General features: G+C 39.8%; 1 protein-coding gene across 1 annotated transcript in view; it reads right to left on the bottom strand.

The window, feature by feature from the left end:
* Window positions 1-17,835, bottom strand: part of pde4dip (phosphodiesterase 4D interacting protein) — a 164,436-nt gene that overhangs the window by 70,968 nt on the left and 75,633 nt on the right. Inside the window, 1 exon segment of the mRNA XM_034080430.2 lies at window positions 10,389-10,499. Within this exon segment, the coding sequence (XP_033936321.1) occupies window positions 10,389-10,499 (111 nt within the window).

Here is a 17,835-nt window from a genome sequence, read left to right on the forward strand (position 1 = left end):
GGGCTTAAACTGTGTATTATCACACCGGTGTGACAGTACTCTTCAAAAGGGTTCACGAAATATGACTACTACTCTTACTGTTTAACATTTTGGGTCGCTTAAAGGGGAAAGGAAACACCAATTACAGTTATAATATTCCGGTAGTTTATTCATTTTACAATGGATATTGATCGTAATATTTATTGTATATGATATTACTCGCCAAAAGAAAATTAATTATCCGCCGGCCGGGTGGGGAATTCCGGGACCAGGCCGCCGCCATTAGGGGAGTCCCAAATGGTGACGTCACTGGCTGTGTTTTCGCTCCACCAAAAGTCAACACAACGTAGCAGATATGGCAGCGATGGAGGAATTTTGCAATGAGATCGACGTTTTGAACGATGAATTTGACTATTCGTCGGGAGATGACATTGATGTGGAAGCATCTACAGTTACCAGGCATCCCATGGCCTATGCTTATGAACCGATTCGGTCGAATAGAGTGGCATACGATCCGGAATAAAAAAATTAAAAAAACACAATGCTAACAGTGAGCCTCTGAATTAGCCCCGAGCGAAAATGCTAACCTATTACTGCACCGATAGCTCCCTTATTACTTATCCTAGCCGCACATCCAACACATCGTTTATGATCGCAAGGAGACACAGAATCTAACGGTGCCCACCTCAACACTGAAAGATACAAACTCGCGAGGTTATCCACAAAAACGTACATCAAAACAAGTGGCACTAGGTACTAACATACGCCAGGCTAACGGCTTACCTTCCTCATTGTCTGGTCTAAACTGGTCTTCAATGGCATTACAACGATAAAAACGATGATGTAGTTAATCCATAGGTTAATATCCAATGGGGCTGTGTCCCCTTTGAAATGTTCTGATAATCTATAAGCAATACAACTGCAATTCCGTTATCTGCTGTCCGCTCTGTGCTCCGTGCGCTCTGGGTCCTGCAATACCATCCATCAATAGCAATACTAGCCTTTTTAGGGCTGTTTTCGACAGATGAGCGTGTGTATGCCAGTTTAATTAGTTGAGCTATAGAACACCCCCAATTCTCTATTGTGCGTCATAATAATAGCTACCATTTAGTTTGGACGCGATTGCGTTAATTAATAAGGTCACACTGTGTCAGTAAATACATGTGTGAGCTAGTAATCTGGTAGTGCTGCAATATTTACCTCTCTCTCGGCAGCTGAAGCAACTCGTTTGGCTCGAACTTCACGTTTGTTGACACTGTCATTGTCTTGCGCGGCCGACGTGCTGGGACGGTCGGTGTTCCCGACTGCATACGTTGAGAAATTGAATATTGTGGGAACAGATCCTGGCTTCAAATCCAATGTTTTGTATTGAACCAGGCATCCAGACTGGACTTTGAGCAGCTTCTCATCCTTTAGTGGCAGCCTATGGAAATGTACTTCTTCCTTCTTTGTATAAAATCCATTTGTGCAGCCTGGGGCAATACAATAAACTCCTGACGACGACCGTTTTCTTGTAATGTAAACTACTGGTGCATTGCACGCCATGTTGTTTGTTATTGAGCTTTGGCCCAGGAAGCCGCACCCAATCAGTGACGTCACTGGAAAAGTCCCGGAGCAATGGAAGCGCCCATGGTCATTAGGCACGTATTTCAAAAAGTAAATTCGCGTATCTCGATCGTTTACATTGGAAATAGACTAGATAAATACATTTCCTAATGGTAATATTGTCGCATGGAAAGCAGTTTGAAAAGTGTTTCCATTTCCCTTTAATGTTAAGGCTAATACAAATGACACGGCTAAGGCTGTAATGCTAACTAACGTGCTCACTTACGCGACTCTGAGATTTGTAGTCTTTCTAGTTGCGTATTTTTCATAGTCTTATATTTCAACAGTTTTACGACAAACTGTGACTTTTTTGACATGGAAATGATTTTTTAAGATTGACAAACATCATATGTGTAATTCATGGCGCAATTCAAACGGGATCGAAAGATAAGTTTTCTCTTCCCATTGACTTCAATACATAATTGTTCCGAAATAAGGTCCCATGGGTCGGAAGTAGATGGGCGGGACTTCGCCTCTCTTATAGATTGTTGGTCGATTGTTCAGCAGCTTATTACGACCCATAGTCACCTTTTAAAGTGTAGCACCTGTAGTGGTCGTGTAAGAAACAACATGCTCCCGTTGATTGCAAACGCTCCGGAGGGTCCTTTATTCACAAATAACCCTCTCTGGAAAATCCTAAATTGTGGAATAGTTTGGCCATTAAAATGCTTTTTTTTTTTAACCAAGGATTAGATTCTGTACTCTTCAATAGCAAAAAACAAGGGAGTAGCGCTCCCCTCCCATCAGCCCAATTAAAAAGCTTGTTCTGCTGGTGCAAATCAGACTACAGAGCTAGATGGAAAGAAATTGAGAATAATGTTTCAGGAGGAGTACCAATTGAGGCAAGGTTAGGGGATAAAAGACATGTTAAAAACTTACTGGAAAAAGATAACCGCTGGATCAACCTCTCTTTAAAATGATGGTTAAGGGTCCTTACCAGGAGTGACTTGCTGGAGGAAATGAAGATATTAAGATGGTGCTCACATGATCTTGATTTCACCCCGAGCAAGCTAGATACAAAATGTAAAGGTTGGGTCAAACATGGCCTTACTTCATATTGCACATTTTTCAGCAAAGGCACCATATTTGATTTTCAAACACTAAAAAAACGATATGGATTGAATAACGGTGATTTTTTGAGATTTCAACAGGTATGTCACTACTTAAATAGATCCCTGTCAGACAGCCAGAAGGCCCTTGAAAACCCTTTATTAATAGTGTTCACCAGTGCATACAAATCAGACACAGGGATGAAAGTAATCTCAAAACTTTACCAAGCTCTTCAAGATATTAAAAAGGAAAATACTTTCTATATAAAACACAAATGGGAAAACAAAACCAAAAAGATCATCCCTGAAGAAGTCTGGACAAATTACTGTACTTTTCAATGGAAGATCTCGAGCTCAGGCACCTACAGAATGTTTAGTTGGAAGATGCTGAGCAGGTACTTTCTCAGCCCTGCTCAGTCATCACATCATCTAGGGCCCCCCAGCTGATGGAGGAAATGTGGTTCTCAGTTAGCACATCACTACCATTTGTTTTGGGCTTGCCCTTTAATAGTAACTTTTTGGCAAAAGATCCATATCGAAATTGAAATAGTACTACAGGAAAAAATCCCTTTAAACTGGGACGAATTTCTATTTGGGCTCGTACATTCAATCCCCACAAACTCCAAAACAATTATTTGGAATTCTTACTGTTGCAGCAAAAAAAGCAATAACTAGAAAATGGCTCAAAGCGGATATCCCTTCTCTTGACAACTGGTACGACAAAATCCATGAAATCTATGCTATGGAAAGAATCACTTTCTCAATGAGGCTTCAGGAAAACACATTTGAGGAAATATGGAAAAAGTGGAGAATTTACATATCCCCAAGATGACCATCCCTTGTTTGACTGTGTTTCTATACACCGATTGAATGTATAGGTATGTATGTATGGACACATGTATGTGGGTATGTGTATTGAATGTATATATGTATGTTGATATGTATGCATATGTACATGTGTAGACATTTGCTATTTCAAACAACCCCTGTGTACTTTTTCGTTTTTATTTTATTTGGACTAATTTTGTTTGCTATTTCATTTGTCACTTTCGGGTCTCTAAAAATAGATGATTTGAAAAACTGTACTTGTACTATAATGTGACCCCAAATAAATAAAGAATTAAAAAAATAAATAAAATGCTTTTTGATTAGATTTCTAGCGAGAAGTGTATATTGTACTTTTATAATCTACGTCCAGTGGATGTGTAGGATCAATAGTTTGATAGATTTTACGAAGATGATTTGAGGTCTCGCCAGGAGAACGTGTACTACGTCTTTACGCAGCGTCCATGTAAAGTTGGCGTCAACCCTCACAGGGTGAAAGCAGTATTTTCGGTCTCGAAGTTTTCATAATAAAACCGGAAGTTTTCCCCTCACTGTAAAATGATTACACAGTGATATCTGCATTACTCATCCACTAAAAAACATCAGTTTATCCTTGTTAATTACACAATATTGATTGGTTTAAATTGTGTACAATGCTTTCGTGTTTTTAAACTTCGATTCAGAGAAACAAATAGTCTTTTCGGAATTTAGACACTACAGAGTTTCCGAAGACACGACACTACCCAGAATCCTCAGCTATCGTTTGGGACTACAAAATCCGCTTTGCTTTAGAAACCCCGTGATTAGTCCTCAAGCTCTGTGATTGGATGTTGGAGTGGCAGTGCGACAAGGTTACGTCGAGCGTCAAACAGCTCTTTGAAATGGAATGTAACCACAGCAGACTATCCAAAACCGGACTCGAACGGCTCTGAAACATGCACTTATCAAGGTTCAGAGGCAAATTTTGCAAATATGGCAGTAGCCATCGATCATCTTAAGATAAGATAAGATAAGATATTCTTTATTGATCCCAAGTTGGAAAATATTTTTGTTACAGCAGCATACTACTTTGTTCTACTCCACTACAATTCAGAGGTTAACCTGGTATTTTTACTCCACTACATTTATTTGAGTTACTTTGCAGATTCTGATTAATGATGTGAAATATAAACAACCCTTAAATCAGACCTTAGTTACACCTGAGTCAAATTCAGGTAAGGTGATTGTCAAGTGCCAAAACAAACTATGAAATATATTAGACGTTAAGTACTTTGTCAGAGTTAATATTTATCTGTTGATACTCCCAACATTTTGTTCTTATTCAAAAGAAGACCTTAACTTAAAGTATTCTTTAATGTTTAAATAAAGCCTTATTAGTTTGTCTGTTTTGCACATCCTCCTGTTAATATCTTTGGACGTCTTCCACTAGCTGTTTTATTGTAGATATCACTACAGTATCTTCTTGATATTTTCTATTCTATATTTCTATCATGCCTTCTACTTTCCCCCAATTTTGTATGTAGGCTACTCTTAATATGTAAATGTTTTCATGAAATATAACGTATTCAACAACAAAATGCACTAACGTGCTTTAACCACTAGGCGGTGCGGGTTAAAAAAACAGTGGTCTAGTTAATAAAACATAATAATATCAAACATCATATTACTATTAACTTTATTGTGAAATTAAAACAGAACGGTAAAGAAAAATACAGTTTCAGTCTCTCGATTTGAAGCGTATGCATTGTACCATGAACCTGTATAGACCTGTAACAGTCAACTGCATGAGGAGTTGGAAAGGTAGTTTCTGATGTTACAAATAACACACAGCATACAATCCCATAATAACTTTGTAGTAGGACACTTATGTATGTATAACATCTGAAGATGTGTAGTTTTATTCATGTTTTCACATAATTGTACAGGATATTGCACAGTTCTAAAGAACTACAATATGTGAAATATTATAGCTGATAATGTATATATATATATCAAATATATAATGTAATATATATCAGATATTAATGTGTATACACATTAATATCTGATTTGTAAAACATCACAGACAGAAACGTACATCCGTCATTTAATGGTAAGCTATTGAAATTCTGAATCCATAGATGTGTCTCCCATCACCCAAAACCCCTGACTATTCTCTCAACTCAAAGAAAATCAGTAATATTTTTAAAAACTACAAGTCCCTTTCTATCAGCTCTGCACCGTTATGGTGTAAATACAGCCTATGTATCTACCAATTGGATCAAATATAAAAGTCAGCCGAATTAGTGTTGATACTGCAAGGATATTGTGTGAAAAGAAATGGAAGATGTTGTTTAATTGCCGTTATATTTACACATATTCAGTTTTGGCGGCATTTCTTCCAGTTTGTCCAAAGGTCTTCTAATCAGGGCTCTATAATTAAAGAACTATGGCAGATATGTAATATGTAATGCAGCCAAACCGTGTATTACAATGCCGTAATGTGATGACTTCCAAAGAGAAAAGCAAGCACACTCGGAATAACGTCTATTTAATTTTTTTAAATGTTTTCAGATTTCATATCGCATAAACACCATATCCCAATGTGCATTGCGCCTAAAACATCCAATCGCCGAGCTTCAAGTTCGATGTTTTAGCCTATCAAAACCTCTGAAAAAAGAAATGTGTCTCTCAGAATCGTATGGGAAAAACCTATGGGAAAAACACAAAAGCATTGTACACAATTTAAACCAATTAATGTTGTGTAATTAACAAGGATAAACTGATGTTTTTAGTGGATGAGTACTGCAGATATAGCTTTAAAATAATTTAACAGTGGGGGGAATACGGTTTTATTATGAAAACTTCGAGACCGGAAATACTGTTTTCACCCCGTGAGGGTTGACGCTAATTTCATATGGACGCTGCCGCATATACATGTTCTCCTGGCGAGACCTCAAATAATCTTCGTAATATCTATCAAACTACAGATCCTACACATCCACTGGATGTGGATTCTGAAAGTACAATATACACTTCTCGCTAGAAATCTAATCAAAAAGCATTTTAATGGCCAAACTATCCTACAATTTAGGATTTTCCAGAGAGGGGTATTTGTGAATATACAACCCTCCGGAGCGTTTGCATTCAATGGGAGCACTAGAGGTCGAAAACTTTAAAACGTGATTATAGGACGTATTAAGCGCTTGAACAATCGACCTGTTTGGTCGTATGAGTTGGAGGACTTGTTGGTTTTTTATCATGCATTACATGTTACATTTGGCAAGAAAATACTGTTGAGCTGTCATTTACAGTAAACAGGCTCTTCTGGGTAAAGGGCAGGCCATGATGACATCATACTGGCAACACTTTTAATTAGTGCTGTCAAAATTATCGCGTTAACGGCGGTAATTAATTTTTTGAATTAATTGCGTTAAAATATTTAACGCATTTAACGCATGTGCAGAATGGCCCGCCCCATACGTGCCACCAGTGGCAGCGCCAGGGTATGGCTGGGGTAGGCTACACCCATACCAAGAAATGGCTTAGCCCCACCATGAAAAATGATGTTAAAGTAAGCAAAATAAAGTCTGCCAACTCGCGCGGAGTAAATTGCACAGACAGCAGTTAGTAAGATTGATTTCAGTAGCCACGGTTTTGAAAACTTTTGTCACGTAGTGATCGTCTACTCAATAGAACATCTTTGATAACGGCGTGGTGTTGTTGCAGGAAGTCCCGACGGAGAATACTCTTGCTGTAGTACAGGGCAGAGCCATATAATAGTAATAATATGGCTCTGGTACAGGGGTGCACATAACTGGTACGCAGGTTATGGCGTAATCTGAAATGCGTACCGTCACTTGTGTCACAAAGCGCATTTGCGTACCGACGTACTTGTGAAGCTTTTCCAGAAGGCGGTTAGATCACCGGACGACAGAGTCGGTCTCCGTGTGCACAGACAGGGCTGCTTTTAACGTCGGTCTGTACAACGGAACTGTGCCAAAACTACGCCAACCGGCTGCGGAGGGAGACTCCCCCCATCACTGGAGAACTGCGCTAAAACAGCTGATCACAACGTTCACACTCTGTGGTCACGAAGTACTCCACTAGCCCCCCCCCCCCCCCCCTTTGTCGACTTTCCTGAAGTACTCCCCCGTTGATAGAAATCAACACGTAATGAATTAAGACCCCACGGTTTGATGATTGATAGGTGTGTGGGTTGTCTTTCATTTTGACATGCAGAAAAATGTTATGTTATGTTATATCCGCCTGCTTTCATTTATCTTTCCATTCCCACAACAATATACATAAATAAATGGCATATTTTGGACATAGTTCGAATGGTGATTAATCATGATTAATTAATTTTTAAGCTGTGATTAATCTGATTACAAATTGTAATCGTTTGACAGCCCTAGTTTTAATACATAACTCCTTACAGAACAGAATATTTTTTACATATCGGAAATGATCTTTTTACACTAATGGTGCGTTTCCACTGCAGGCCTCGCTCGGTTTGGTTAGGCCTTATTAGGCCCGGCTCAATTTAATGCTGCGCTTCCATTACAGTTTAGGAACTGGGGTAGTTACTATAGTAATGCAGTGTAGGCGGAGCCGTGACGTCATCTTCAATGAGAGCCCCAGAAAAACAACACAGCACTCAGAGCTCACAGCTCCTCATATCTGTTCAGAAACTAGACAAAAGTTAAACAAGTACAAACCACAGACTGCCTGTGTCATGGCGAATACAGTCGCTGGTTTATTTATGTCTGTAGGCCGTTGTTGTGAGTGTGGACGGTCGGAGCATATATAACGTTAGCTTAGCCAAGCTCCATTTAGAAAACACGCATTTTAAAAGGGTTTTTCGCCTGCCGTCTGTCTGCAGACTTGTCAAAGCATTAATTCATGGTTTTTACTAACCGGTATCAGTATGTTGTTACGTCGGCATCATTTTGAAACGTGTATTACAATTAAATCACGGTAAAATATGTTCATCTTGTTGTAGTTGTAGCCCCCTTGCCAGCGATTCTCTCTCTAGTTTAGCATACTCAGCCCGACTCAGCCTGGTTGTTCCTAGCCCTAGAACCACGATTTAGTCGGGCCAGAAAAAAGGTGAAAAAGTAGGCCCGGGCCAAAACTAGGCCAAGTGGAAACGCAACCAAAAACGGGCCCGGCACGGCTCGGCACGCTTAAAGCGAGCTACCCGCTGCAGTGGAAACGCGCCATTATACCCAGTAAGATGTGAAATTTGGTCTCTGTGGATTGTAAATGTACTGTAAATTCATCTCAGCAGCCGACACCTCTGGAAGTGTTTAGTCTCTCCTCTGCCCACTGAAGCAAGGCTCTACCAGATATAATATACAAGGCTTATGCTAAAGGTTTTTGCAAATGCAATGTAATCAAACAATTCAAATGTTTTGGGTGCCTCATAGTCATACTTGCCAACCCTCCCGATCTTCGCGGGAGACTCCCGATTTCATTGCCCTCTCCCGGTTTCCTCCCGGGGTCATATTTCTCCCGCATTTCTCCCGATTTCTGACAAAATCAGATTTACTCAAGACTGTTTCCACTCGGACTTTAATACAGCTACACCATTGTTTGGTTTCCATGGTAGCACGTCTCTTTAGTAGCGCGCACAACTGAAAGTCTGAGAGGGTGAGGAAGATAGTCACAGAAAACAGAACAAGAATCGACAACACGACCCTCTGCTCACTCCTTTCCTGTATAACACAGGTCCAGCCCACACATAAGCTCCATCAAGGATGGTGCTACAGGCCACAAGACAGTGCACTTACAACTAACCCCGCGGTGGTTTTGAAATGCTCCCGATTTCTGAGGTCTCAGGGTTGGCAAGTATGCTCATAGTGGCTGCGAGACCTTGAAGCTGGGAAAGGCATTTCATTTTTGCCATTATTTAGCAAAATGACAACATCAGCATAATATAATTCAAGTTGTAGTCCAGGGTAGACATTGTTCGTAAAAGGGCAGATATTTTCTTTTAATTTGAATCCCTCCTTACTCACCTCTCAGTCTTAAGCCCCTCCCACTAGACAAGCACAGGCCTATGGACACGCGTCATTCAGTCCTACGAGTACTGTTGATTCATTTTACTCCTCACCCTAATCATGATGCTTATGACGTTCTACGAAATGGCACATTTGGTCTGCAAAGCCTTTTGGGATAACATATTTAGAATCCGGGCCCTAATGAGCTACCATATTATCAGAAGAGAAAATGCTGCTAATAGTTTAGCCTGCTGCTAACTCTAGCCATTATGGATGTGGCTAAGCAGAAGGCTACAGTTAGCAGAGGCTAAGCGATTAGCAGCATTTTCTTTCCATCTCTGAAATGCTTGGCAGATATAGTCAGAATCACTTTTGAATGAGTCTGTCTTCCTCTATTTGTTTTCTTTCATTTACAGACACTTTTTCGGCAGGATATTTCATTATTGAATCAGGTTTTCACTGATGGGAAATGCACGTGCACCCGCAATTAGAAAGCATATAGGAACAACCTCTTTTTTAAATGACCTGTGATTAGTCAAAGTCAAGTTTTTCTGAAGCCTTAAACCAAACCCTGAGAAAGTGCAGAAAGCAAGTTTCGACAACTTAAAATACAATATGCTGAAAGGGTAACATAGAACTTTTGCCATTAATAAACTGCCTAGCCTAGCTTTAAGTGGCCTACCAGCTGCTTTGCTCTTACAGCACTGAGACAGACTGCAGTCTCTCTGAATCAGCCTCACAGAAACTGACAGTGTGTATGAAGTGTTGCAGAGCAGCCTGAGACCTGCTGTCAGTTCTAATAACGTCAAACACGAAGCTGCAGCTCTGGAAACAACAAGGCTCGCTGTACTGCAGAGCAGATAGCTACAGTACAGCTTTAAGTGCATGAAGACATAGGTTTTTCATACTTTCCATGCAGTTCACAGTGTTTTATTGTCTCACTCACCCTCTTGTGCACGTCATCGCCGCTCTCCTCAAACTTCTGCTGGATCTTCTCCTCCAGGAAGTAGATCCGCAGCTTCAGGCTGAAGTTCTCCTTCTTCAGGTCGTTCAGGTGCTGCGAGATAGTGCGACAACCACGGAAACCAGAGTTATTCATGATGACAGGTGGCTCTTCTGTAGGGGGCATCGCAGCCCCCCATTTAGTACCGCATAATATGTGGAAAGACAGGGCTGAAGAGTAGTAGCACTGTCTACTCTAGAGAATCAAACTATAGTGTTGATACGAGATTTGCTCAGTCCTGCTGTCTCACATCAACAGGCAGGAACAAGAAACCTAAAGTGGACCTGAGCTCCTCTCAGTTTGGGGATGGTACGCAGCAGAGGATTATGGGAGGCGAAGGGGGGGCAATGTTTCCTTTTTTACCACTAGGAAGTCATGCCAAGAATCTGAGGCAGGAGAGTGCGTGTGTTGATAACACAAGTGCTGAGCTGCTGGAGAAACCTCTCAACATTCAGACCTGTGAATGCTTGGGAGATGTTGTTGTTGTGCAACTCATTTAACCTTTAATAAGGACACAATGCAACATTTTCAGAAGTGGTCATTTGTTTTAACACATGTATAACCTGTATTAACATTTGTCTAAAAACACAAACATATTTTTAAAAAAAGCAGATGAAGTTATTCCTCTAGAAGACCTTGTGAGTGGTTGGGAGCTGCACACACATCTGTTTGCATGTGTTCCTTTTTCCTACAGTTGACTTCTTTTAACCATGACCATGATTTCCCCTGACCTTATAACCAAATACTTTTGGTTGCCTGAACTTTGCCAAACCTTAAACACAGAGCAGTGAAAGATCATCAAACAGTTGATCTTCGGAATAAGTCAATACTTAAGATCTCTATTGTTGTTTATCGAGGAGGACTTACTTGTATTTTTCTGTATTTAAACTGTAGTTGTACCTGAGGCATTAGTGGTATGTTTCCACCAATAGTAAAAGAGCTAGCTTGCAAAATGTAGTGTAATCGATGATATACAAGAACAGAAAGAAAACATGAGGCATGATGTTTGAATTACCCTTACTGTAATAAAGAAGAATTACCACTTGAGTTTTGTTAAAGATAAAAACAACCAATGAAAAGCAGACAGTTTTACAACAGAATCCACATTACACAGAGAGGTGACTGGTGTCTGTAGTCTAATAATACGATAAGATCAGAGCGAGGACAACTGGTGAGCCGTTTCCTTTTACTGTGAGAAGAGAAGCTCCACTAGGCTTTGGGTAACTGACAGCTGCTGGAGGTTCTACTAAGAGTTAGGAGTTAGAAGACACCCAGTGATGGAGAACGAGAGACTGCAAGGAAGAAAGAATCCAAAAGGTTCTTACCTTTTAACCATCTTTGCCCTTGTTGGAAAATGATCAAGAAAAGATGGGAAGGATGACTCGTAAAGAGTTTAGATAAAAACATTGTGGAGCATGTTGGGATGTCTGCTTTTCTATTACGATTTAATTTGGTGATTTGCAGGTTGAGGATGAATAAATGTCTGAATTCAGGAGAGACACTACATGAAAAACCTTATTTCATGTAGGGTTTGGCCCGTTTGAGCTATTTTCCACACTAGAAAAAATAAAAAGTCCAATATACACATTTGAAATGTCTAAATAAATGTTAAATTAGCAAAACTAAGCTTATAATGAGCTTAATGAAGTAGCTCCTTCACTTTGCATTCAAAATGAATTTCAGCTCACCCTCCTGATAACATACGAGAGAAAAAAGCCAATGATGCATTAACACTGCTCCTAACTCCTAGGTATGATCCTTGCGTGTACACAACCCGTGAGTTTCTGACCACAGGGAGGCACTAACGCTCTTCCTGAGCTCAGAGTCTCAACACCTTCAGATCCCAGAGAAGCAGCAGCGATCCAGAGGCTATTTACAGAAGCCTTGGCCCTGCGGCTGTCACTGAGGAATGCTGAGGCGCTGATCACACACAGAACAGACTGACTGACGGCAGATTACAGCTACACACCAGCATATGGCAAAATGCAGGAACACATGCTGTATTCACATTCTGCACATACTGAAAAAATATATGCAGATAGCTTGAATGGGAACTAGTTTGACAATCTGCAAGGACACACACATCTCCAGGCTGGATTAAGCCTCTAATATCAGTGTGTCCCCTGTCAGTTATATTTAACACCAATATGTTTGTGTTGCTTTTAAAAACACTGACACAAAAGTATCACTGCAGATCTGTGTGAAATAACCACACATCTGTTTCTTGTAGGAGCCACATCAGTCAATAAAGCGAGGGTAGCCGTAATTTTCCTCACTTTTAATTGAGTTCAATTTGTTGCCGGGAATTTTAACGTCTTCTAAAGATCTGAATAGATAAATGGCTTGTAGGAAGCGGAAACAAGAAATATGTGGATTTGGATCTATTAAAAACTGCTATACTGAGACCTTATTTTATAGTTCAAACAGAGTGGACACAGAGGGATTCCCTTTGGATTTGGGTGTAACATTTTCACTAAGTGAAGCCTTTTGTCACATCAAAATGTAACATCTCGTTTCAGCTTCAAGACACCGGGAATATTCCTGTATTTAAAACCTTTATCCAACCCCAACAGCTGTAGAAAAGCAGAAAGATAAAGTATAACAAAGCGTCATACAATTTGCTAATAAAAAAAAGGGATCTGTTGATTTACCAATGAACAAATCATTACATATCTTATATACATTATTATTATTATTATTATTTTCATTATTATTATTATTGTTTTCATTATTGTTGTGATTATTAACCTTATAATAACAATTATTATTATTATTAGTCTGTATGGAGAAAAAGCAACTCTCAGCAAAGCAACTTAAAGCTGTTTTATTTGGTTACATCATTTTTTCTTGTTTACTGTTTGATTTATTTTGTATTATTTTAATGTCTGAAAAGATTGAAAATTGTCCATCAAAGTGAATTATATTGTTTTTATCGCACAATAGAAGAGTTTTATCTTTTAGTTGCATCTGTTAGAAAACCTTGGGAGGACTCGGCTTTGCACAAACAAAGACATGATTTTTAATATTGTATGAGTAGTTTGTCATTTTCCTGCAGCATTGTGTGTATTGTATAAACACAGTGTTGTCTCAGTGGACAGTTATGTCATGAGAACCCCGTCCAACACTTTAGGATGAACTGGAATGAACTGTGAGCGCTCAGAAGAACGTACTTTTGGCCACTTCAGCATCGACGGGTCGCTGCGTAACGTCCAAACACACTCACTGAGCACTAAGAGGTCTTATGAAGGAGCAACATTGTCCAGATAGGTTTGTCAATAGCCAATAATCGAGAGTAGAGACTTAACCAACAGTATATTGCTGCTGACAACACTTCATAACAATCTCAATTCGACAGAAAACTCAAACCACAATAACTCTTCTTCCAAAAAGCAAACCAGATGAGATGTGGGGGTTGTCATCTCTATCTGGATAAATGTTGGAAGAGCTAATCAAAGATGTAAGTGGACACACTCCCAAGAACAATTGTTGGCCAAAACCATCAAAGGAATTGGACATAAGCGCATCACCTGCACTTAAAACTGAAAACCTGTAGGAGACGAGAGTTGAAGAAGCGACGGAGACCCTGTCTGCTCCTCCAGAGAGAGGAGAGAGAGAGAATGTATTACCACACAAGGTGCCCGTGAAATTAAATCAATTTAATTCTGCAGGATTTTCCAACATCGGAGCATAATCCAATATGAGAGGAGAACAAAACAAAACATTAGAACATTTTCCAGGCTCACGATGTTCCAACTTCTACCCCACCGAGTCGTATTATTTGGGAATAAACTCAGAGCCTTTTATTAGAATCAGAAAGGATCAAAACTTAAAATATCTGAGTCCATTTTTTCCCACTGTCCCTTTCCCATTCCTGACCATTTGAAGGCTGTTTTGTTGCCATGGCAGTTAGCTACCCCCTACCCTCTGCTTCATCTTAGTGTCAGGAGAGGTTTAAAAACCAAAATTACCAGGAGTGTAATTGGGAGTTTGCATATGACTGTGTGTGACTGTGTGTGTGTGTGTGCGCGTGCGTGCGTGTGTGTGTGTGTGCTTTGGATTGGCAGAGCGCTGGGAGTTTTCCTCCTTTACCGGTAACAGGAGCTCCTTGATGCCAGCTAGCTCGACAGTTTCCAGCCCCGCTCTCCGGCAGTGCCAAACCCCTAATGCAATTCTGCAGGGGGAATGTCTGATTGTGTTTATTGTGCTGCCACGGTCCACGGGAGACAAGGCGGTTAAAAAATTATAATTTGTAAACCTAATTAAATCATCAAGAGAGCCACTAAAAATATCCCCAGGAGCTAATTAAAACTCCTGGACAGAAAGAAGGGACACAATGCAGCAAAGCTCCTATTAACGTCAGGTCATTTGAAATGATCACCATAATAAAATAAGTTGCGCATATCTGTATGTAATGTACAAGGCTGTAGCAAAGATAAATGCCATGGGTCTTAATAGGAAAGGCAAAGGGGCGGTTTCTTGAATCCACATTCCTCCTAATGGCCAGAAAGGGACGACTCCACAATTGCAGAAAAAGTCTAGAAGTCTATGAGAAAATTAGCCTTATTCTCACTTGATTTACTAACTCAGTAACTCATTCTCCTAACAAGTGTATGGTCTTTCTGGACTCACCTCACATGTGCCTACCAAGCCACAAACTGTGAAAACAGAACACAGTCAAGTATTCTTACAGTTTGCCATGTCGCTGAAAAGCTAACACAGGAGGATTAAAATACCCATGTTGAATACAGGTATATTCAAACAGCCAGTAAAAAGTCTGGAAGTCTACCCTTTTTCTTTATGGTCTCAAAACCTAGTTTCAAGTCAATCTCTTCAATATAGTATGATGTTCACTTAAAGTAAAGTAGCCTAAGTAGCATAAAGACTGGAAACTGTTTGTCCGACACATCAGAAGAATTGTAAACATGACAATGTGTTGTTTAAGGCTTTTGTGCTGGTGTCATCGTGCCTGTACAGAACAATGACGAACATGCTTCAAAACCAAATATTGTACTGTACTATAATGATACCTTTCGGTCACTACTCTCATCTTAAGGACACTTGGTTTCAGTCTACGTCCATCAGGTGCCTAACAAAGGTCTAAAGGTAGGTTAAGAATTGAACTGGCGGCCTATAACTAAGGCTCGACCCCCAAATGTAGGACTGGGGTTCGAGTCTGGCCTGGGACTAATCATTGCCTGTCTGCCTTTTTTAACTCTGTCTCTTCAATCGAGGCTATGGTTGCCCGAAAAAATCTCTTTAAAATAATCAATGAAAGGACACAATCGAGGATGCTGTGGGTTAAGGGAAGGTGCTAACTGCAAAGGAAGCAAGCAAACTATTGGCGCTTATTCCAAAGCGTCCAGATCAATCATGTTCACAGATGACAGAAAAGGGAGAGGAATCGGGTGGAAAATAGCTTCAGTTCACATCTCAGCAGTCAGTGAATACACATAAATCACACAAATACTCAGGGCCCTGTCCACACCTCCCATTAGCATGTGTCTTAGCCGAGCGACTATAAGAGGAGAGATGAGTGATATGGTTAGAGCAAAGTGAGGCTTTTAAGTCAAACACTTTGATAATCCATAAAAGATTCAGAAAGAAAAACGACCATTTACAAAACTGCAAATACAAGGCCAGTGTCTTCCATATTCAAAACATCAAAATAGTGTGTGATGATTTGAAACATGAAATCACCCAGAGAGCTGTAGCCTTCAGAGGTCACACCACTGTTGTTAGTATTGCACAGTCTGTGAGGCACATTACTTCTGACCACACACACTGAATCCATATAATACAGAGTATTTGCAAATGTTCATAATAATGCCAAAGTCCGTGCATCAGATCCCGTTACCCTTAAAATAGATTAATAAAGGCCCTTGGCTACTGTTCTCACACTGTTAACAAAAACCAAAGCTTTTAACAAGAGTGTAAAATAACCCCATTTATTTTTCTAAAATAGGAATATATTTTATTTTCCAGGGAATAATCCGTTTTCCTCTTCACACCACCAGCCTCGTAATGACGGACAAAGCAGTTGGGCTCTTGTTCAAAGAAAACACAGCTCAGAGTTCAAAATGTATTTATGGGGGAAATGTATCAAATAGTAGAACATTGAAAGACTGGCTGTCTCCGAAGCAAAGGCGGCTGAGGGGCAAGAGGGCCGAACACAATACAAAGTGATGTAATGCACTGACGTCAGTTTGGAGGGCAGAAGAACCAACTACAGAGTGTTGAATAAGCTAAAACTAGGTTACAGCGATTTTCACAAAATAAAACAACTCTGTAACAGTACTTCATTTTGAACTTCAACTTCATTGGTGAATATGTCCAGCCAATGACTCCACATCTGTAAAGATAACAATATAGGACTTTTCAATGTAAGAAAAAAATCTGCTTTGAAGAAATAGTCAACTTAAAACAGATGTTTAAAATATCAAACATTTACCCCCTGTGGTAAACATGGCTCTAAATGCTGTAGATGAATCCTAAGTGAGTATGCCATTATTTTTTCAAGGACAATTAAAATGTATCTGGGACCAACATAAACAAGCAGCTAACCATTTGTGATATACTGTTGCTCTGAATTAAGACATATTTGAACAACTACCGATGTGTTAATGCTAATAAGCAGACGTAAACAATACAGCAGCAATGGTTTAAGAAGTCTTTAAAGTTTTTATAGTTTTGTTTCAGACAAAATGTGTTGATTTAAAAATATGACATGTATAATATATTAAATGATAGGGGTATAATACATACAGAATGTCAGTTTGGGATTAAGTTACAGACAACACAACTACATGAGAAATATTACTCCATTACTTTGATGCAAAACCACTATAAATATATGGCAATACTGTACTTCTCACTTTTTGGCAAAATTGTACAATGGTGATTTAATCTTGAGTGAACAAAATATGAGATTGAAAGTCTTAATCAAACAAAACAGCTTTTCATGACCTCAAGGAACCTGATTCGAAACTCATCTGTGGATCACATACTTTAAACTGACACAGCTGCAAAATCATCAATGTGCTAGTCGTCCATGTCTTCAAACCACAAGACAACAAACTCAGAGCTAATAGGAAGTCTCACTTCTATTTCGCACTCATACATTACAGATATCTGAACGCAGACTCTATCTGCCTCTTCTCACTTTCCACTCGCTCTTTGGTTTTGATCAAAATCATTCCCAGATGTGGTGGCAGCAGCTGTATACATGTATGAGTGAGGGATGGTGTGGTGTGAAGGAGGTGGCAGTGCAGGGTATATCAGGGGGGGGGTCTTTAGCTCAGTGCCAGCCTGATGTACTGCCCCAATAGATGAAGGCTATCCCGTGGCTTTTCCAGCCCGCCGGTCTACTTAAATGTGGTGCCACAAAAAAAGA

This window comes from Pseudochaenichthys georgianus, chromosome 4 (genome assembly GCF_902827115.2).
Source record: "Pseudochaenichthys georgianus chromosome 4, fPseGeo1.2, whole genome shotgun sequence".
In the NCBI taxonomy this organism is placed as follows: Eukaryota; Metazoa; Chordata; class Actinopteri; order Perciformes; family Channichthyidae; genus Pseudochaenichthys; species Pseudochaenichthys georgianus.